The sequence below is a fragment of the Carcharodon carcharias genome, chromosome 1 (genome assembly GCF_017639515.1).
Source record: "Carcharodon carcharias isolate sCarCar2 chromosome 1, sCarCar2.pri, whole genome shotgun sequence".
NCBI lineage: Eukaryota > Metazoa > Chordata > Chondrichthyes > Lamniformes > Lamnidae > Carcharodon > Carcharodon carcharias.
In genome coordinates, this window is record NC_054467.1 from 13,837,436 (window position 1) to 13,860,506 (window position 23,071).

Below are 23,071 nucleotides of genomic sequence, written 5' to 3' on the forward strand. Positions count from 1 at the left end.
GAATAATTATCCGCTTTTATCCCTCTTCTTTTCAGTGTACCTGCTTGTTTCCCCACTATCTAATCTTTGCCAATCAGTGTCTCCTTTTCTTCTCTATTTAGCTGTCACACCCTCTCTGAAATGCTATGTTTCTATTTGCCTCTCTCATTCTTACCATCAGAATTGACATAAAGCTGTACATTGGCCTAAAAAACTCATTCATTTTAGTTTGAGGTTTGAATATATTTGACTCTGAAAATCAATACAGTTCCATATGATTAAACGGGTTTAAATATGAATTTCACTTATAATGATCATAAAAATTCCACTCAATGCCGGCAGCCCTCCTCTCGAAAATTTAACAAACACAAGTTGTAGAGATCACTTAAGATGGCACGTGCAACACACACCCCACCGAATGAATCTGGCCTCCAAGCTCCTTCAGCTCTGCAAATGGTTACACTGAAAATTTAGTATTGGCATCAAGAGCTTACATCCAAGCAGCTCAAATGCCCTGGGCCTGGAGGCTAAGGAAAGGCTGCTTCCTGATTAATTCATTTGAATCAATCAAAGCACTACTTTTAATAGGACATTTCAGCCAATCTGTACAACGAACTTCCGAACTTTCAAAGAAATCACTACAAATGTTCCCAACCTCACCCCATGCCCCCCACAATATTTTCCCATACAATGCATGCTTTCTTGGCATTAGACCTTTAGATAATGAAAGACTTAGAATAATTTAGCACCTTTCACAACCACAAAGCATCCAAAAATGCTATACGGCCTATTAAGTGTTTTTGGAGTGTAGTTACTGTATTAATGGCAGCAGCCAATTTGCATGAACAATCTGATAAATGGCTAGATAATTTGTGATTTTTATGATGTTAACTGAGGGATGAATATTGACCAGAACACCAGGATAACTCCACTGTTCTCCTTCAAAATAGTGCCATGTGATCGTTTATATACACATGAGGGGGCAGACAGGGCCTTGATTTAACATCTCATCTGAAAGAAGGAACTTCCTTCATTGCTGCACTGGAGTGTCAACCTTGATGTTTTGCTCAAGACGTGGAGTAGAACTTGAACTCACAAACTTCTGACTCAGAGATAAGATTGCTACTAACTGAGCTGGCATGTGGGAAAGAAACAAAGTTAATTCTTAATGAAATAAGAGCAAAAAAAAAAAATGCAGGAAATACTCTGTAGATCAGGCAGCATCTGCAGAGATTTCTCTCTCCACAGTTGCTAACAGGCCTGCTGAGTATTTCCAGCATTTTCTGTTTTTATTTCAGATATCCAGCATCCGTAGTATTGTTTTTCGAATAATTTTGGAATGATTCTGATTAAGTAGAGCTGTATGTCACTTTTTAATAACAGGAAATGAATGATTTTATTCAGTATCCTATTTTGTTTGTTTGGGGCCTCAGTGCTAAGTACCATATAGCCACCTCCATATTTTCATTCTGCCAAATGAAACAGGCCGAGTCTATAAAAAGTAGGTCTGATCAAAGGATTCAATTAAGTAAACACAGTGAAGGCATTTCCTCTAATTGAGAAATCCATAACAAGAGGAACCAGAATATTTGTCACGTGCACTTGAGTGATTCAAACGTGGAGTCATTCTGCAGCCACTGTGAGGTGGCTTCCTGGACAACTCTGAAGTCTAGCTGCCAATTTAGCACAAAAAATACGTCAAACCACTTCACAATGACATGAAGGTGGCAGTATAACTGCAGCAAAAAGGTTCCCAGGAGTCTCCTGCAAAACAAGTGATTCTTCATAAGGGAAACACACTTAGATAAGACATCGGAGCAGAAATTAGGCCATTCAGCCCATCGAGTCTGCTCCGCCATTCAATCATGGCTGATAAGTTTCTCAACCCAATTCTCCTGCCTTCTCCCTGTAACCTTTGATCCCCTTACCAATCAAGAACCTATCTATCTCAGTCTTAAATACACTCAATGACCTGGCCTCCACAGTCTTCTGTGGCAATGAATTCCATAGATTCACCACTCTCTGGCTAAAGAAGTTTCTCCTCATCTCTGTTCTAAAAGGTTTTCCCTTTCCTCTGAGGCTGTGCCCTCGGGTCCTAGTCTCTCCTACTAATGGAAACATCTTCCCCACATCCACTCTATCCAGGCCTTTCAGTATTCTGTAAGTTTCAATCAGATCCCCCCTCATCCTTCTAAACTCCATCGAGTATAGACCGAAAGTCCTCAAACGTTCCTCATATGTTAAGCCTTTCATTCCTGGGATCGTTCTTGTGAACCTCCTCTGGACCCTCTCCAGGGCCAGAACATCCTTCCTAAGATACGGGGACCAGAATTGCTCACAATATTCTAAATGTGGTCTGACCAGAGCCTTATAAAGCCTCAGCAGCACATCCCTGCTTTTATATTCTAGTCCTCTTGAAATAAATGCCAACATTGCATTTGCCTTCCTAACTACTGACTCAACCTGCAAGTTAACCTTAAGAGAATCCTGCCTTCTCTCAGCAGAGCTAGTTTATCCTGAAAGATTTATGTTCCTTCATGTTTTCTTTTCTGCCAAAATGTCTCAATTTTTTAAAATTGAAAAACAGGTATCATTCCTGTTGTGGCGACCTTCCAATATTTTTGCATGCACAGGTAGGAAGATTAGGCTTCTGTAAAACCAGCATAATTACTATTATACAATAATATTGGTTAGTGTACAAGGAAAACAGTCAAATCTTCTGGCTGTAGGAGATAAAAGGAAAATTACATAATACAATTTATTAATGAAACAGAGTGTTGGAAACATTTTGCACATCTGGCAGCATCTGCGAAGAGAGAAAGAGAGTTAGCATTTCAGGTCTGTGACTTTTTGATAAGAATTGGGTCACATTTCAGACTTGAGCAACCTCCTTGGTTCCCACTTGAAGCTTGGCCCAGAGAGAAACCTCAGCCTAAACCCAAGCTGACTTTCCTCCTGTACATCTGTCCTATGACCAAGTCTGTTTTCTTTCAACTCCAAATACTATCAGTCTCTGCCTCTTTAACTCTTTCCCATTACGACTATGAACCTAATCCATTACTTTTCCAGCATCTTTAGACTTGAATTCTCCTCTTGTTGGCCTGTTCGTTATCACAAAACAGTTCTTCCCAACTATTGCCCCATCTCCAATTTCGCTCTCTGCTCCAAAGTCCTTGAATATACGAATTAGGAGCAGGAGTAGGCCACTCGGCCTCTTAAGATGGCTCCGCCATTCAATAAGATCATAGTTGATCTGAATGTAACCTCAACCCCACATTCCTGCCTGCCCCCGATAACCTTTCAACCCCTTGCTAATCAAGAATCTATCTAGCTCTGCCTTAAAAACAAAGACTCTGTTTCCACCGTCTTTTGAGAAAGAGAGTTCCAAACACACTGAACTCTCAGGGAAAAATTGTCTCCTCATCGCTGTCTTAAATGAACAACCCCTTATTTTTAAACAAGGACACCAGTTGTAGATTATTCCACAAGATGAAACATCCTCTCCACATCCACCGTCTCAAGAGCCCTTAGGATCTTAAAGGTTTCAATTAAGTTGCCTCTTACTCTTCTAAATTCCAGCGGATACAAACCCAACCTGTCCTCATAAGACATCCCACCCATTCCTGGTCTTAGTCTAGTAAACCTTCACTGAACTGCTTCTAATGCATTTACATCTTTCTTTAAATAAGGAGACCAATACTGTACACAATACTCTAAATGTGTCTCATTGGTGGCTAAGTAGGTAGGAAAGTAAATTGCGAAAAGGACGTAAAGAGGGTACAAAGTAACATAGATAGGTTAAGTGAGTGGGCAAAGATCTGGCAAATGGAGTACAATATGAGTAAATGGGAAACTGAAGCATAACCTCCCTACTTTGGTAATCAATTCTCCTCACAATAAATAATAACATTCTATTAGCTTTCCTAATTATCTGCTGTGCCTGCATACTTACCTTTTGTGAATCATGCACTAGGAAACCCCAACCCCTCTGAACCTCAGAGCTCTGCAATCTCTCACCATTTAGATAATAAGCTTCTTTTTTATTCTTCCTGCCAAAATGGACAATTTCCCATTTACTCATATTGTACTCCATTTGCCAGATCTTTGCCCACTCACTTACCTATCTATGTTACTTTGTACCCTCTTTACGTCCTTTTCGCAATTTACTTTCCTACCTATCTTTGTGTCTTTAGCAAATTTAGCCACCATTCCTTCGGTCGCTTCATCCAAGTCATTTGTATAAATTGTAAAAAGTTGAGGTCCCAACACTGATGCCTGTGGCACACCACTTGTCACATCCTGCCAACCAGAAAAAGATCCATTTATGCCAGCTCTCTGCTTCCTGGATCCATAGCCAATCTTCTATCTATGTCAACATGTTACCCCTATAGCATGAGCTTTTATTTTCTGCAATTACCTTTGAAGTGGCACTTTATCAAATGCCTTCTGGAAATCTAAGTACAGTACATCCACCTGTTTCCCTTTATCCACAGCAGATGTGGCTCCTTCAAAGAATGCCAATAAATTGGGTAAATGTGATTTCCCTTTTACAAAACCATGCTGACTCTGCCTGATTGCCTTGAATTTTTCTAAGTGCCCTGCTATAACATCTTTAATAATAGCTTCTAACATTTTCCCTATAGGCCTATAGTTTCCTGCTTTCTGTCTCCCTCCCTTTTTGAATAAAGGAGTTATATTTACTATTTTCCAAAAAAATGAAATGTTCCCCGAATCTAGGGAACTTTGGAAAATTAAAACCAGTGCATCAACTGTCTCACTAGCCACTTCTTTCTAGGATGAAGTCCATCCGGACCTGGGGGTTTGTCAGCCCGCAGCCCCAGCAATTTGCCCAATACCACTTCCCTGGTGATTGTAATTTTCCCTGCGTTCCCCCCTCCCTTCCATCTCCTGACTTACAGCTACTTCGGGGATGTTACTTGTGTCACCTGTAGTGAAGATTGAATACCTGTTTAATTCATCCGCCATCTCCCTACTTTCCATGTCTGGCAGCATCGGCGGAGAAGAAAAGAGTTGACGTTTCGAGTCCTCATGACCCTTCGACAGAACTTGAGTTCGAGTCCAAGAAAGAGTTGAAATATAAGCTGGTTTAAGGTGTGTGTGGGGGGGGCGGAGAGAGAGAGAGAGAGAGAGAAGTGGAGTGGGGGTGTGGTTGTAGGGACAAACAAGCAGTGATAGAAATAAAAACAAAAAAACTGCGGATGCTGGAAGTCCAAAACAAAAACAGAATTACCTGGAAAAACTCAGCAGGTCTGGCAGCATCGGCGGAGAAGAAAAGAGTTGACGTTTCGAGTCCTCATGACCCTTCGACAGAACTTGAGTTCGAGTCCAGGAAAGAGCTGAAATATAAGCTGGTTTAAGGTGTGTGTGTGGGGGGCGGAGAGATAGAGAGACAGAGAGGTGGAGGGGGTTGGTGTGGTTGTAGGGACAAACAAGCAGTGATAGAAGCAGATCATCAAAAGATGTCAACCACAATAGTACAATAGAACACATAGGTGTTAAAGTTAAAGTTGGTGATATTATCTAAACGAATGTGCTAATTAAGAATGGATGGTAGGGCACTCAAGGTATAGCTCTAGTGGGTTGTTTTTTTTTATATTTTTTTTTTATATGATGGAAATAGGTGGGAAAAGGAAAATCTTTATAATTTATTGGGAAAAAAAAGAGGAAGGGGGAAACAGAAAGGGGGTGGGGATGGGGGAGGGAGCTCACGACCTAAAGTTGTTGAATTCAATATTCAGTCCGGAAGGCTGTAAAGTCCCCAGTCGGAAGATGAGGTGTTGTTCCTCCAGTTTGCGTTGGGCTTCACTGGAACAATGCAGCAAGCCAAGGACAGACATGTGGGCAAGAGAGCAGGGTGGAGTGTTAAAATGGCAAGCGACAGGGAGGTTTGGGTCATTCTTGCGGACAGACCGCAGGTGTTCTGCAAAGCGGTCGCCCAGTTTACGTTTGGTCTCTCCAATGTAGAGGAGACCACATTGGGAGCAACGAATGCAGTAGACTAAGTTGGGGGAAATGCAAGTGAAATGCTGCTTCACTTGAAAGGAGTGTTTGGGTCCTTGGACGGTGAGGAGAGAGGAAGTGAAGGGGCAGGTGTTGCATCTTTTGCGTGGGCAAGGGGTTGTGCCATAGGAGGGGGTTGAGGAGTAGGGGGTGATGGAGGAGTGGACCAGGGTGTCCCGGAGGGAGCGATCCCTACGGAATGCCGATAAGGGGGGTGAAGGGAAGATGTGTTTGGTAGTGGCATCATGCTGAAGTTGGCGGAAATGGCGGAGGATGATCCTTTGAATGCGGAGGCTGGTGGGGTGATAAGTGAGGACAAGGGGGACCCTATCATGTTTCTGGGAGGGAGGAGAAGGAGTGAGGGCGGATGCGCGGGAGATGGGCCGGACACGGTTGAGGGCCCTGTCAACGACCGTGGGTGGAAAACTTCGGTTAAGGAAGAAGGAGGACATGTCAGAGGAACTGTTTTTGAATGTAGCATCATCGGAACAGATGCGACGGAGGCGAAGGAACTGAGAGAATGGGATGGAGTCCTTACAGGAAGTGGGGTGTGAGGAGCTGTAGTCGAGATAGCTGTGGGAGTCGGTGGGTTTGTAATGGATATTGGTGGACAGTCTATCACCAGAGATTGAGACAGAGAGGTCAAGGAAGGGAAGGGAAGTGTCAGAGATGGACCACGTGAAAATGATGGAGGGGTGGAGATTGGAAGCAAAATTAATAAATTTTTCCAAGTCCTGACGAGAGCATGAAGCAGCACCAAAGTAATCATCGATGTACCGGAGAAAGAGTTGTGGAAGGGGGCCGGAGTAGGACTGCAACAAGGAATGTTCCACATACCCCATAAAGAGACAGGCATAGCTGGGGCCCATGCGGGTACCCATAGCCACACCTTTTATTTGGAGGAAGTGAGAGGAGTTGAAGGAGAAATTGTTCAGCGTGAGAACAAGTTCAGCCAGACGGAGTGATAGAAGCAGATCATCAAGAGATGTCAACAACAATAGAACAAAAGAACACATAGGTGTTAAAGTTAAAGTTGGTGATATTATCTAAATGAATGTGCTAATTAAGAATGGATGGCAGGGCACTCAAGGTATAGCTCTAGTGGGGGTGGGGAGAGCATAAAAGATTTAAAATTTTTTTTTTAAAATAATGGAAATAGGTGGGAAAAGGAAAATCTATATAATTTATTGGAAAAAAAAAGGGAAGGGGGAAACAGAAAGGGGGTGGGGATGGAGCTCACGACCTAAAGTTGTTGAATTCAATATTCAGTCCGGAAGGCTGTAAAGTCCCTAGTCGGAAGATGAGGTGTTGTTCCTCCAGTTTGCGTTGGGCTTCACTGGAACAATGCAGCAAGCCAAGGACAGACATGTGGGCAAGAGAGCAGGGTGGAGTGTTAAAATGGCAAGCGACAGGGAGGTTTGGGTCATTCTTGCGGACAGACCGCAGGTGTTCTGCAAAGCGGTCGCCCAGTTTACGTTGACCAGGGTGTCCCGTAGGCCCTACGGGACACCCTGGTCCACTCCTCCATCACCCCCTACTCCTCAACCCCCTCCTATGGCACCACCCCATGCCCACGCAAAAGATGCAACACCTGCCCCTTCACTTCCTCTCTCCTCACTGTCCAAGGACCCAAACACTCCTTTCAAGTGAAGCAGCATTTCACTTGCATTTCCCCCAACTTAGTCTACTGCATTCGTTGCTCCCAGTGTGGTCTCCTCTAGATTGGAGAGACCAAACGTAAACTGGGCGACCGCTTTGCAGAACACCTGCGGTCTGTCCGCAAGAATGACCCAAACCTCCCTGTCGCTTGCCATTTTAACACTCCACCCTGCTCTCTTGCCCACATGTCTGTCCTTGGCTTGCTGCATTGTTCCAGTGAAGCCCAACGCAAACTGGAGGAACAACACCTCATCTTCCGACTAGGCACTTTACAGCCTTCCGGACTGAATATTGAATTCAACAACTTTAGGTCGTGAGCTCCCTCCCCCATCCCCACCCCCTTTCTGTTTCCCCCTTCCCTTTTTATTTCCAATAAATTATATAGATTTTCCTTTTCCCACCTATTTCCATTATTTAAAAAAAAAAATTTTTTTAATCTTTCATGCTCTCCCCACCCCCACTAGAACTATACCTTGAGTGCCCTGCCATCCATTCTTAATTAGCACATTCGTTTAGATAATATCACCAACTTTAATACCTATGTGTTCTTTTGTTCTATTATTGTTGACATCTTTTGATGATCTGCTTCTATCACTATTGTTTGTCCCTACAACCACACCCCCACTCCACTTCTCTCTCTCTCTCTCTCCGCCCCCCACACACACACCTTAAACCAGCTTATATTTCAGCTCTTTCTTGGACTCGAACTCAAGTTCTGTCGAAGGGTCATGAGGACTCGAAACGTCAATTCTTTTCTTCTCCGCCGATGCTGCCAGACCTGCTGAGTTTTTCCAGGTAATTCTGTTTTTGTTTTTTTTTTTGGATTTCCAGTATCTGCAGTTTTTTTGTTTTTATCCCTACTTTCCATGATCATTTCCCCAGACGGTCTCTATAGGGCCAATGCTCATTTTGTTAACTCTTTTCTTATTTAAATATCTATAGAAACTCTTACTATCCATCTTTATATTACTAGCTAGCTTTCTCTCAAACTCTAATTTTCCCTCCTTATTAATCTTTTTGTCATTCCTTGCTGTTCTTTATATTCTTTCCAATCTTCTGACCTGCCACCTGTCTTTGCATAAATATAGGCTTTTTCTTTAAGTTTGACATTGTCTTTAACTTTTTTACTTAACCACAGATGGTGGGCCCTCCCCTTGGTATTTTTCTTTCTCATTGGAATGTATATATTCTGTGCATTCTGAAATATCCCTTTAAATGTCTGCCACTGAACTTCTATTGACATATCCCTTAACCTCACTTGCCAGTTCACTTTAGCTAGCCCTGCTTTTATGCCCTCATAATTGCCCTTATTTAAGTTTAAAATACTAGTCTTGGACACATTCGTTTCTCCTTCAAAATTAATGCAACATTCAATCATATTATGATCACTGCTACCTCAGGGTACCTTCACTAGGAGCTTCAGTTCTGTCCTTTTATTATTTTTGTAGCATCTAGCCTTGACTGATGTACTCTTAGAATTGTACTCTCTGTCCCTTCCTGTCACAGTCTGTTTATCATTTCCTACATTAATACCTGTCTCTCTTGCTTTGTCTCTACTCTTTGATTTCCCACATCTTCCCAAATTCGATCCCTTGCCCCCATTATCCAGTTTAAAACCCTATCAACTTTCCTGGTTAGGTGGCTCGCAAGGACACAGCCCCAGCACAGTTTAGGTGTAGACTGTCCCAACAGTACAGATCCCACTTTCCCCAATACTGGTGCCAGTGCCCAACAAACTGGAACCCACTTCCCCCACACCAGTCTTTGAGCTATGCATTCATTTCTCTAATCTTATTTGTCCTATGCCAATTTGCATGTGGCTCAGGTAATAATCCAGAAATTATTAACTTTGAGGTTCTGCTTCTTAATTTGGTGCCTAGCTCATCACACTGACGATGCAGAGCCTCCTTTGTCATTTTGCCTATGTTATTGGTACCTACATGGTCCTTGAGTGTGTTATTAACTCCCAGTTTTGTGCCCATCTTTCCCAGAACTCCATGTTTGAAACCTTCTAATCAGGTGTCCGCCACTGCAGTTGCACTGAAACAGTTCTTATCAAAGTCACAAATGGCATCCTATTGACAAAGGTCCTTCTCAATCTGTCTTCAGCCTTTAACATTATTAGCTACACTATCTTTTTCCAACGTCTCTCCAAAATTATCCAACTAGGTGGGCATGCACTTGCCTGGTTCCTATCTTATCTATCCAGTAATAGCCAGAGAATCACTTGCAATGGCTTCTCTTCCTGCTCCTGCACCTTTACCTCTGGAGTTCCCTAAGTATTTATATCTTTGGCCACTTCCTATTTTTTATCTACATGTTGCACCATGATGACATCATCTGAAAGCACAGCATCACATGTCTGCTGATCTCACTACACCTTTTTTGATCCCTTGGCTAGCTAGAACAAAGTCACAGTCTTCAGGTTCCAACACAAGTCCGTTCCCTAGCCACCAACTCCACCCCTCTCCCTGGCAACTTTCTAAGACTGAACCTTAAAGGCATGTTTGAACCAGAGATGAGTTTTGGACAACATATTTCCACCATCACCAAGACTGCTTACTTTCACTTTTTAAAAATTCTTTCATGGGATGCGGGTGTCACGGTCAAGGCCAGCATTTGTTGCCCATCACTAATTGCCCTTGAACTGAGTGGCTTGCTAGGCCATTTCTGAGGGCAGTTAAGAGACAACCACATTGCTGTGGGTCTGCAGTCATATGCAGGCCAGACCAGGATGGCAGATTTCCTTCCCTAAACTATATCAGTGAACTAGATGAGTTTTTATGACAATCGATGATAGCTTCATGGTCACCATTACTGAGACTAACTTTATATTCCAGATTTTATTAACTGTATTTAAATTCCACCAACTGCTGTGGTGGAAGTTGAACTCATGTCCCCAAAACATTAGCCTGGCTCTCTGGATTACTAGTCCAGTGACATTACCACTAGGCAACCAACTCCCCTTTACTTTCAGAACATCACCCAAATCTTCTCTTGCCTCAGCTCATCTGTTGCTCAAACTCTCATCTGTGCCATTGTTACCTCTAGACATGACTATTCCAACACACTCCTGGCTGGTCTTCCATTTCACACCCTTTATAAACTTGAGCTCATCCAAAACTCTGCCCTCCGCATCCTAATTCACACCAAGTCCCATTCACCCATCAGATCTGTCCTCACTGATCTAGTGGCTCCCAATTTAGCAATGCCTCGATATTATAATTTTCATCCATGTTTTCAAAAACCTATCCTACCCTATCTCTGACTCCAGCTCCACAACCCTTAAGAGATATCAGGGCTCCTCCAGTTGTGGCATCTTGTGCATCCACGACTTGAAACACTCACCATTAGCAACTGTGCCTTCAGCTGCTAAGGCTCTACGCTCTTAAATACCGTCCCTAACTTTCTCTTACCTCCTTCGACACTCCTTAAAATCTACCTCATTGACCAACCTTTTGGTCACCTGTCTTGATATCTCTTTATGTGGCTTGGTGGCTTTGTTTAATAATGCTCCTGTGATGCATTTTGGGGATCTTTACCACTTTAAAGGCACCATATAATTGCAAGTTGTTGTTGAGGTGCATAACCTTTCCTGAACAAAATCCCGTAGCCCCATTTTCATCTTCACAAAGCTTCACTGGCCTCCTTTAGCTCAAAGGATCTATTATAAGATTCCCATCCTTGTCCATAATTCTTTTCATCAACTGATTCCACTCTACCTGTGTGACCTTCAACTAAAGGTCCTTCAATTTACTCTCTGATCCTGGAATTCTGGCCTATTTCTTGCTCCAACTCTCCCCAGGTCATCATTTTCAGGTGTTTCCTTCAGCACCTATCCAAAGTCCTCCCAAATCACAAGCTCCCATCCAAATATCAAAAACCTCTTTAAAGCTCTAAATTTAAACCACACCATTGCGCTAACCAACTCATCCTCTGTCCAGAATACAATATTCAGTAATGCATGCTTCGTACGAGCCAAGTGAGGAGCACTGTATAAACGTACACTGGTATCATCACCAACTTCAGATGCAATTCCTAACATGTTCACCTTCTACCCAGAAAGCAAGATTTCCAGATCGCTGCTGAATACAAACTGGAATTTAGGCTCAGTTAGTTTTTCAATACAATTGTCTTGCCTGTAAATGGATATCCTTCTCAATGTCATTGCTGAGCTGAGAACCAGAATTGTACCTATGACTAATCAGTGTGGTACTTCCCACTAAGCTCTCAATTCCATTGAGAAAATATCATACATTACTTTCCGAATATAGTCACTTCACTACCTAATTTGGCACATCTTCACTAATACCAGATGCTGTTATCTCAATTAATCTCTTCGGCATCACTGTCACGGCTTAGTGAGAAACACTGCAAGAAACCCATCAGTCTTGTCTAAGTGGAGAATTCCAAATTAGTAAACTAGTTTGTTCCAATCTCACTCATTCAGATTCCATCAGGGGAACAGGTGTAAACTCAGTGTGGAGCCCCACCACTGAATGTCACCTTCTGTCGGAGAAAGCAGATCAAATATAGGAATCTCTCAGAGCAACTAAGAGAGGAAAACAACATCAGAAAATTTATTTTACGTGATTAAAGAACTTGCATCCAGCATCTTTTGCATTCTCAGGACCTGGCCTAGCACTCCAAAGCCAGCGAAGGACTTCGGGATTCTAACCATGGTTGTTTTATAGGCAAGTACAGCAAGCCCAGAAAATCAGCAATGAACTAATCCATTTCAGTGATGTTGCTTAAGGGACAAATGATGGCCAAGACACCGCATGTACACCCCTGCTTTTCACTGAATAGTGCTACAGAATCTTTCAGAAGGTTATGGGGTCTCAGTTTATCATCTCATCTGATATACAATACATTTCACGATGCAGCACTCCCTCTGCACTGCATTGGGTCTAAAACCCTCAACTTTCTGATTCTGGAACAAGAGTGCTACCACTGAGCCAACTAGCCCAGGTAGGCAATTATTTACCTCCTCAGTTTAAGAGGAAAATTGTTACAAGAAAATCACACTGATCATGTAAATGCAATCAATCACAATGCTCATCAGGCGTGAGTAAATTAGGCCCATTAAGAAAAAACACAAGCAACTTGGGCAAACCACAATCAATACAGCACAAAAAACAACTCGTATAACGGTTATGCTACAATATCCAGAATGAGGATAATCGGTGGAACTTCAGTTAGTAAAACAAGAGAACTGGGCATTCTTCGAAGGCTGATATTGGCTTACAATTGAAGAACTAAATTACAGCAGCCAATCTGCACACAGCAAAATCCCACAGACAGCTAGGAGATATTGTTCAGGTAATTAGGCATTTGTGATGTGTTTGGCCAGAAGTAGGTGCGAAAGCTACCCTGCTCTTATTCAAATACTGTCCTGGTTTTTTTTTTTTTACACATCCACCCAAGGGGGAAGGCAAGTATAAGGTCTCATCTGCAAACGGCACCATCAGCAGTACAGCGTCCCTCAGTACTTTGTTCCCTCAGTACTGCACTGAATTGTCAGACTAGATTATGCACTCAAGACTCTGAAATGGGCCTTGAACCCATGATCGTTTGTCTCAGAAGCAAGAGTGCACCCAAAGTCAAGGCTTTAGAGGAATAAACAGCACACCAGGGCAGTCCAGTTTTAGGTCAATGCAGAGGGAGTGGTCAAGGATGACAAAGGGGAGAGCAGGGCAAGAATAGTAATATAGAAAAAGCCAAGGATGGGAAGAAAACTTTAAAAGAGAGCAGCAGCAACAGATGCAGTGAGGGCAAGTAAGGAGAGTTTAATGAACAAGGTGAGAATCACAGAAAGAGTGCAAGAAGGATAGTGAGACACGAGCCGATATGAGAGGCCAGTTTAAAGTCACGCTTAGAGTTCAAGGATTCAAAGACGAAAGGTGGTCAAGTGGCAGAAGGGAAAAGGTCAAATCAGGTGTGACACCAATGGAAGCATGACCTGAGGGCTAGTGCACCTCAGTTAGGCCGACATGGAAAAAGAAAACCCAGTGACAGAAAGCTCTAAGACCATAAGATCAGGCAAAACTGTTAAGAACAGCTGAGTAAAGAATGAGGGACACATCCATAATGAGACCAAGAAAATCTGGAGAAGCAGCCCGGAAAACCTGTACTGAATTCATTCATGTTAAAGGAAGACTCAACCAACTAAGTTAGTCATTAATCAATATAGATGCCTAATGTACTCAAGTCCTTGAGGTACAATTCAGGTTTAGTCCAGGTTTGGAACTAAGGGAGTAGGGTACCTCCAAGTGTACTAACTTGTAAAGTATCAGAACTGATAATTGGTGGTAAAGTTCTTAACTTAGGAGGGGAGGTTTGCATTTCACGATTGTAAAAATATCTGAGGTGTGTTACAGAGGTATACCAGATTGCAAACCATAGAATTATTCAGCACAGGAGGCTGTCAGCCCATCTTGCCTATGCCAATTCTTTAAAGAGCTATACAATTACTTCCACTCTCCTGCTTTCCCCCTCCCACCATTCTGCTATTTTTCCCATTGTTATGTAAAAAGTAAATCCATAAAACTACTTTTAAGTAAAAGAAAGTAGAAGGGGCCATAGTTTCAAACTAGTAAAAAGGTTAATTTATTGAATAGATATCCTTCTCTTGTAGAGTAACTGGCCCCTGGCTACATTAGCGGAAGTAAAAATCCAGGAAACATGTAAGAATCAACTGGATACTGAGATGCAGACGGAGAATTATAGAGTCATAGAGGTCTACAACACAGAAAAAGGCCCTTTGGCCCATCAAGTTTGCTCCGTACCTAACTATTCTAATCCCATCTTCCAGCACTAGGCCCATAGCCTTCTATGCCATGGCATCGCAAGTGCACATTCAAATACTTTTTAAATGTTATGAGGGTTTCTGCCTCCACCACCCTTTCAGGCAGTGAGTTCTAGATTCCCACCACCCTCTGGGTCAAAGATTTCTTCCTCACATCCCCTCTAAACCTCCTTCCCCTTACCTTAAATCTATGCCCCCTGGTTATTGATCCCTCCTCCAAGGGGAAAAGTTCCTTCCTGTCTACCCTATCTATGCCCCTCATCATTTTATACACCTCAATCATGTCCCCCCTCAAACTCCTCTGCTCCAGGGAAAATAACCCCAATCTATCCAATCTCTCCTCATAACTAAAACTCTCCAGCCCAGACAACATTCTGGTAAATCTCCTCTGCACTCTCTCTAGCGCAATCACATCCTTTCTATAATGCTGACTCCAGAACTGCACACAATACTCTAGATGTGGCCTAACCAGCGTTTTATACAGTTCCAGCATAACCTCCCTGCTCTTATACTCTATGCCTCGACTAATAAAGGCGAGTATCCCATATGCCTTCTTAACCACCTTATTTACCTGTCCAGCTACCCTAAGGGACTGGTGGACATGCAAACCAAGGTCCCTCTGATCCTCGGTACTTCCCAGGGTCCTGCCATCCATCGTGTATTCCCATGCCTTGTTTGTCCTGTCCAAGTGCATCACCTCACACTTATCCGGATTAAATTCCATTTGCCACTGACTAGCCTATCTGACCAACCCGTCTATATCCTCCTGTAATCTAAGGCTATCCTTCTTACTATTTACCACCGCACCAATTTTCGTGTCAACTGCGAACTTACCGATCAACCCTCCTACATTCAAGTCCAAATCATTTATATATACCACAAACAGCAAAGGCCCCAATACTGATCCCTGTGGAACCCCACTGGACATGGGCATCCAGTCACAAGAACTCCCCTAGACCATCACCTTCTGTTTCCTGCCACTCAGCCAATTCTGGGTCCAATTTGCCAAATTGCCTTGGATCCTATGGGCTCTTACCTTTGTTATCAGTCTCCCATGCGGGACTTTATCAAAAGCCTTACAGAAGTCCAACTAGACTACATTGAATGCATTGCCCTCATCTACACACCTGGTCACCTCTTCAAAAAATTCAATCAAATTGGTCAGACGTGGTTAGACTGCCTGGCCTGTAACTCTTTCGAGTACAAACATGTTTCCATCTGTTTCAGATGAAGTTACATTGTTTCATAGTTTGCCATTGTGAGATTTGAACTCTTGATCTTACCCCTTCCTCCCTTCTTGAATAACGGCACCACATTGGCTGTCCTCCAGTCCTCTGGTACCTCTCCTGTGGCCAGAGAGGTATTGAAAATTATTGCCAACACCCCTGCTATCTCCTCCCTTGCCTCACTCAACAGTCTGGGATACATTTCACCCAGGCCTGGAGATTTATCTACTTTCTAAGCCTGCCAGACCACTTAGAACCCCCTCCCTTTCTATGCTAATTTCTTTAATTATATCACAGTCCTTCTGCCTGATTTTCATACCCACGTCGTCCCTCTCACTTGTGAACACCGACACAAAGTATTCACTTAGAACCCTACCTACGTCTTCTGGCTCCACACACAAATTACCACTATGGTTGTTAATGGGCCCTAGTCTTTCCCTAGTTATCCTCTTACTCTTAATGTACATGTAAAATAACTTTGGATTTTCCTTTATTTTACCTGCCAATGTTTTCTCATGCTCCCTTTTTGCTCTCCTAAATTTTAAGTACCCCCCTACACATTCTATACTCCTCTAGGGCTCCCGCTGTTCTGAGCCCTCGGTATCTGCCATAAGCCTCCATTTTTTTGTGGGATCTTGCTGAAAAGATGGAAGTATGAGCAGAATGGCCTTCCCAATCCACAACTGCATGTAGAGTGCAATGTTATAGCAAGGAATTAAATCGTCCTGGAGGAGGTGGATGCAGGAGTATGCAAAGTCACGGCCTGTTCAAGCATTACCATAGTGTCGTTCTTGAGCAACAACTTGCATACCATAGTGCACAACCTGCATTTATATAGCGTCTTGAACGTAACAAAACATCCTCAGGGTATTTTACAAGCCTTATCAAACAAAATGTGACACCACTAAGTATTCAGAGTAAAGATGGTGGTGGACACAATCACCAGCAGCCTATCCCACAGGTTATAGCAATTCAATCTCATCCCTCAGCACAACCCCAGCTCCTTACCTCTTGTCTCTCCCCGGCAACCTGCGCACCGGTGCACACTGGGTGTTGTAGTCCGGCTCCGAATTCAGACGAATCAGCCCTCAGGACCCGTGGAACTACAGATTCCACAATGCGCCGAACCGACGCGCCGACAGAGCGAGTCAAGCCCCCGCACCCCCCTCCAAAGCTCTCTTCCCTCACGGTGGCCGCGCCGCTTTTATAAAAATGGCACCCGAATGACAGACATTTCATTTTCAGGCAGAGAGGTTTTTTTGTTTTTGGCCTTTCTACCCCGGTGCGATTGAAGAGGTGTTAGGCCGTGAGGAAGGGTGGGTAAAGGCCCCGGGTGCAGACAGGCGGGTGTAAGGCAGTTGTGGAGGGCGCTAGGACCCCTGGCTGGTGGACGGTTGGATTTTGATGTGAGTTCCCCGCGGCGCGGCCATCAGCACTTTCCCGACTTTGATGGGCAACTGACTGCTTGTTCTTCCTAATAGAGACGGTAGAGCTGTTGGAGGGGTTGGCTGAGGGGCGATGACAGGAATGCACCGTATTTTGGGGGTGGGAAGGGAATGACTTGGTTTCTCCTCACGCGGGGCTCGGGACACATTCGGAGATGATTCGCCCCCGCCCATCACACCCCCTCATCTAATTCCCCACCTCACCGGGCCCGTCACCGCATTGCCCCCCCCCTCCCATGTACCCCCCCTCATTTACCCCCGTCCCCTCATGTACCCCCCATGTACTCCCTTCCCCTCGTGTACCCCCTCATGTACCCCCCTCCCCTCATGTACCCGCCGTCCCCTCATGTACCCCCTTCCCCTCATGTACCCCCCATGTACCCCTTCCCCTCATGTACCCCCGTTCCCCTCGTGTACCCCCCCCATGTACCCCCCTCCCCTCATGTACCCGCCGTCCCCTCATGTACCCCCTTCCCCTCATGTACCCCCTATGTACCCCTTCCCCTCATGTACCCCCGTTCCCCTCGTGTACCCCCCCCATGTACCCCCCTCCCCTCATGTACCCGCCGTCCCCTCATGTACCCCCTTCCCCTCATGTACCCCCCATGTACCCCTTCCCCTCATGTACCCCCCTCCCCTCATGTAGCCCCTTCCCCTCATGTACCCCCCATGTACCCCTTCCCCTCATGTACCCGCCGTCCCCTCATGTACCCCCCCATGTACCCCTTCCCCTCATGTACCCCCCCCCATGTACCCCTTCCCCTCATGTACCTGCCGTCCCCCCATGTACCCCCTCATGTACCCCTTCCCCTCATGTACCCGCCGTCCCCTCATGTACCCCCCATTCATGTACCCCCCCTCATGTACCCCCCTTCCCCTCATGTAATCCCCCGTCCCCACATGTAACCCCCCCGTCCCCCCATGTACCCCCCCTTCCCCTCATGTAACCCCCCGTCCCCACACGTAACCCCCCGTCCCCACATGTATCCCCCTTCCCCTCAGGTACCCCCTTATCTCATTCTTGCCCCTCCCCCCACCTCCTGCCTCGCTCTTCCACCCTCTACTCTCCCGTAATCAGCCCCGCTCCCCCTCCACCCTCCCCCTCTCCCTCTCCGCTCCCCCTCTCCACCCCCCCTCTCCCTCCACCCTCCCCGTCTCCGCTCTCCCCCTCCTCGTCTCCGCTCTCCCCCTCCTCTCCCCACTCTCCACCTCCTCCCCTCCTCTCCACCTCCTCCCCTCCCCTCCGCCTCCCCTCCTCTCCCCGTCCCCCTTCCCCTCCTCTCCCCGTCCCCCTTCCCCTCCTCTCCCCGTCCCCCTTCCCCTCCTCTCCCCGTCCCCCTTCCCCTCCTCTCCCCGTCCCCCTTCCCCTCCTCTCCCCGTCCCCCTTCCCCTCCTCTCCCCGTCCCCCTTCCCCTCCCCGTCCCCCTTCCCCTCCTCTCCCCGTCCCCCTTCCCCTCCTCTCCCCGTCCCCCTTCCCCTCCTCTCCCCGTCCCCCTTCCCCTCCTCTCCCCGTCCCCCTTCCCCTCCTCTCCCCGTCCCCCTTCCCCTCCTCTCCCCGTCCCCCTTCCCCTCCTCTCCCCGTCCCCTCGTCTCCTCTCCCCTGCCCCTCCTCTCCCCTTCCCCTCCTCTCCCCCTCCCCCTCATCTCCCCCTCCCCCTCATCTCCCCCTCCTCTCCGCTCCTCCTCCCCCCTCTCCGCTCCTCCTCCCCCCTCTCCCTCTCCCCCCTCCGCTCCCCCTCCCCCCTCCGCTCCCCCTCCCCCCTCCGCTCCCCTCCCCCCTCCGCTCCCCTCCCCCTCCTCTCCCCTCCCCCTCCTCTCCCCTCCCCCTCCTCTCCCCTCCCCCTCCTCTCCCCTCCCCCTCCTCTCCCCTCCCCCTCCTCTCCGCTCCTCCTCCGCTACCCCTCCTCTCCGCTCCCCCTCCCCCTCCCACTCCCACTCCCCCTCCTCTCCGCTCCCCCTCCCCTCCACTCCCCCCTCCCACTCCCCCCTCCCCTCCACTCCCCCCTCCCACTCCCCCTCCCCTCCCCACTCTCCCCTCCCCCTCCTCTCCCCCTCCCCTCCTCTCCACCTCCCCCCTCCACTACCATCCCCTCCCCTTCCCCCTCCCCCTCCTCTCCTCTTCTCCTCCCTCTCCCCTCCCCTCCCCCTCCTCTCCCCACACCCTCCTCTCCCCTCCGTTTGCCCTCCCCTCCGTTTGCCCTCCCCTCCGTTTGCCCTCCCCTCCGTTTGCCCTCCCCTCCGTTTGCCCTCCCCTCCGTTTGCCCTCCCCTCCGTTTGCCCTCCCCTCCGCTTGCCCTCCCCTCCGCTTGCCCTCCCCCTCCTCTTCGCCTCCCCTCCTCTCCTCTCCCCCTCCCATCCCCCTCCCCTCCTCTTCCCCACCCACTCCCCGCCCCCTCCCACACCCCCTCCACCCCCTCCCACTCCCCCGCCCTCTCCTCTCCCTCACCCCCTCCTCTCCTCTCCCCCTCCTCTCCTCTCCCCTCCCCCTCCCTCTCCTCAACCCCTCCCCATCATCTCCCACTCCCCGTCATCTCCCACTCCCCGTCATCTCCCACTCCCCGTCATCTCCCACTCCCCCTCATCTCCCACTCCCCCTCATCTCCCACTCCCCCTCATCTCCCCCTCCCCCTCATCTCCCCCTCCCCCTCCTCTCCGCTCCCCCTCGCCCACCTCTCCGCTCCCCCTCGCCCACCTCTCCGCTCCCCCTCGCCCACCTCTCTGCTCCCCCTCCCCCTCCTCTACGTTCCCCCTCCCCCTCCCTTCCGTCTCCCCTCCACACTTACCCCCTCTCCCCCTCCCCTCCTCTCCCCACTCTCCACCGCCCCCTCCTCTCCTCCCCCTCCTCTCCCCGTCCTCCTTCCCCTCCTCTCCCCTTTCCCTCCTCTCCCCTTTCCCTCCTCTCCCCTTCCCCTCCCTCTCCCCTTCCCCTCCCTCTCCCCCTCCCGCCCTCACCCTCCTCTCCCCCTCCCCCTCCTCTCCCCCTCCCCCTCCTCTCCCCCTCCCCCTCCTCTCCCCCTCCCCCTCCTCTCCCCTTCCCCCTCCTCCCCCTTCCCCCTCCTCCCCCTTCCCCCACCTCCCCCTTCCCCCACCTCCCCCTCCTCCCCCTTCCCCCTCCTCCCGCTTCCCCCTCCTCCCGCTTCCCCATCCTCCCTCCCCCTCCACTCCCTCTCCACTCCCCCTCCCCCTCCTCGCCCCCTCCCCCTCCTATACCCCTCTCCCCCTCCTCTCCCCCACCCCCTCCTCTCCCCCACCCCCTCCTCTCCCCCACCCCCTCCTCTCCCCCACCCCCTACTCTCCCCATTCCCCTCCTCTCCCCATTCCCCTCCTCTCCCCATCCCCCTCCTCTCCACCTCCCTCTCCCTCTTCCCCCACCTCTCCCCTCCCACCCTCCCGTTCCCCCCCTCCCCTTCCCCCCTCCCCCTCCTCTCCCCTCCCCCTCCTCTCCCCTCCCCCTCCTCTCCCCTCCCCCTCCTCTCCCCTCCCCCTCATCTGCCCCTCCCCCTCATCTGCCCCTCCCCCTCATCTCCCCGTCCCCCTCATCTCCCCGTCCCCCTCATCTCCCCGTCCCCCTCATCTCCCCGTCCCCCTCATCTCCCCGTCCCCCTCATCTCCCCTCCCCCTCCCCTCCGTTTGCCCTCCCCTCCGTTTGCCCTCCCCTCCGTTTGCCCTCCCCTCCGTTTGCCCTCCCCTCCGTTTGCCCTCCCCTCCGCTTGCCCTCCCCTCCGCTTGCCCTCCCCTCCGCTTGCCCTCCCCTCCGCTTGCCCTCCCCCTCCTCTTCGCCTCCCCTCCCCCTCCTCTCCTCTCCCCCTCCCATCCCCCTCCCCTCCTCTTCCCCACCCACTCCCCGCCCCCTCCCACACCCCCTCCACCCCCTCCCACTCCCCTGCCCTCTCCTCTCCCCCGCCCTCTCCTCACCCCCTCCCCCTCCTCTCCTCTCCCCCTCCTCTCCTCTCCCCCTCCTCTCCTCTCCCCCTCCCTCTCCTCAACCCCTCCCCCTCCCCCTCCTCCCCGTCATCTCCTACTCCCCGTCATCTCCTACTCCCCGTCATCTCCTACTCCCCGTCATCTCCCACTCCCCGTCATCTCCCACTCCCCGTCATCTCCCACTCCCCGTCATCTCCCCCTCCCCGTCATCTCCCCCTCCCCCTCATCTCCCCCTCCCCCTCCCCCACCTCTCTGCTGCCCCTCCCCCTCTTCACCGCTCCCCCTCCCCCTCCTCTACGTTCCCCCTCCCCCTCCCTTCCGTCTCCCCTCCACACTTACCCCCTCTCCCCCTCCCCTCCTCTCCCCACTCTCCACCGCCCCCTCCTCCCCTCCCCCTCCTCTCCCCGTCCTCCTTCCCCTCGTCTCCCCTTTCCCTCCTCTCCCCTTCCCCTCCCTCTCCCCTTCCCCTCCCTCTCCCCCTCCCGCCCTCACCCTCCTCTCCCCCTCGCCCCCTCCCCCTCCTCCCCCCTCCCCCTCCTCTCCCCTTCCCCCTCCTCCCCCTTCCCCCTCCTCCCCCTTCCCCCTCCTCCCCCTTCCCCCTCCTCCCCCTTCCCCCTCCTCCCGCTTCCCCATCCTCCCTCCCACTCCACTCCCTCTCCACTCCCCCTCCCCCTCCTATACCCCTCTCCCCCTCCTCTCCTCTCCCCTCCCCTCCCCTCCCCCTTATCTCCCCCTCCCCCTCATCTCCCCCTCCCCCTCCTCTCCCCTCCCCCTCCCCTCCCCTCCCCTCCCCCTCCTCTCCCCTCCCCCTCCTCTCCCCTCCCCCTCCTCTCCCCTCCCCCTCCTCTCCCCTCCCCCTCCTCTCCCCTCCCCCTCCTCTCCCCTCCCCCTCCTCTCCCCTCCCCCTCCTCTCCCCTTCCCCTCCTCTCCCCTTCCCCTCCTCTCCCCTTCCCCTCCTCTTCCCTTCCCCTCCTCTCCCCTTCCCCTCCTCTCCCCTCCCCCTCCTCTCCCCTTCCCCTCCCCCTCCTTTCCCCCTCCCCCTCCTTTCCCCCTCCCCCTCCATTCCCCGTCCCCTTCCCCTCCTCCTCTCCCCTTCCCCTCCTCCTCTCCCCTTCCCCTCCTCCTCTCCCCTTCCCCTCCTCCTCTCCCCTTCCCCTCCTCTCCCCTTCCCCTCCTCTCCCCTTCCCCTCCTCTCCCCTTCCCCTCCTCTTCCCTTCCCCCTCCTCTTCCCTTCCCCCTCCTCTTCCCTTCCCCCTCCTCTTCCCTTCCCCCTCCTCTTCCCTTCCCCCTCCTCTTCCCTTCCCCCTCCTCTTCCCTTCCCCCTCCTCTTCCCTTCCCCCTCCTCTCGCCCTCCCCCCATCTCCCCCTCCCCCTCATCTCCCCCTCCCCTTCCCCTCCTCTCCCCTTCCCCTCCTCTCCCCCTCATCTCCCCCTCCCCCTCATCTCCCCCTCCCCCTCATCTCCCCCTCCCCCTCATCTCCCCCTCCCCCTCATCTCCCCCTCCCCCTCATCCCCCTCCCCCTCATCTCGCCCTCCCCCTCATCCCCTCCTCTCCGCTTCCCCTCCTCTCCGCTTCCCCTCCTCTCCCCTTCCCCTCCTCTCCCCTTCCCCTCCTCCCCCTCATCTCCCCCTCCCGTTCCCCTCCTCTCCGCTTCCCCTCCTCTCCGCTTCCCCTCCTCTCCGCTTCCCCTCCTCTCCGCTTCCCCTCCTCTCCCCTTCCCCTCCTCTCCCTCATCTCCCCCTCCCCCTCATCTCCCCCTCCCCCTCATCTCCCCCTCCCCCTCATCTCCCCCTCCCCCTCATCTCCCCTTCCCCCTCCTCCTCCTCTCCGCTCCCCCTCCCCCTCCTCTCCCCCTCCCCCTCCTCTCCCCCTCCCCCTCCTCTCCCCCTCCCCCTCCTCTCCCCCACCCCATCCTCTCCCCATCCCCCTCCTCTCCCCATCCCCCTCCGCTCCCCATCCCCCTCCTCTCCCATTTCCTCTCCTCTCCCCCTCCTCTCCAACTCCCTCT

At 50.2% G+C, this 23,071-nt stretch overlaps 2 protein-coding genes across 4 annotated transcripts in view; one reads left to right on the forward strand and one right to left on the reverse strand.

The window, feature by feature from the left end:
• tbck (TBC1 domain containing kinase) overlaps nt 1-16,825 on the reverse strand; it is a 200,096-nt gene extending 183,271 nt beyond the window's left edge. Inside the window, exon 1 of one of the 2 annotated variants that reach the window (XM_041184468.1) lies at nt 16,702-16,825. The gene's annotated coding sequence lies outside the window, so the exon portion shown is untranslated. The remainder of the gene's footprint in view (nt 1-16,701) is intronic. The other variant, XM_041184458.1, reaches the window with a different exon arrangement.
• A 138-nt stretch (nt 16,826-16,963) lies between these two features.
• Nucleotides 16,964-23,071, forward strand: part of aimp1a (aminoacyl tRNA synthetase complex interacting multifunctional protein 1a) — a 95,157-nt gene continuing 89,049 nt past the window's right edge. Inside the window, exon 1 of one of the 2 annotated variants that reach the window (XM_041188919.1) lies at nt 16,964-17,099. In XM_041188919.1, coding sequence (XP_041044853.1) covers nt 17,098-17,099 — 2 coding nt within the window. In that variant the 5' untranslated portion in view covers nt 16,964-17,097. Of the gene's footprint in view, nt 17,180-23,071 lie in introns of both variants that reach the window. The other variant, XM_041188942.1, reaches the window with a different exon arrangement.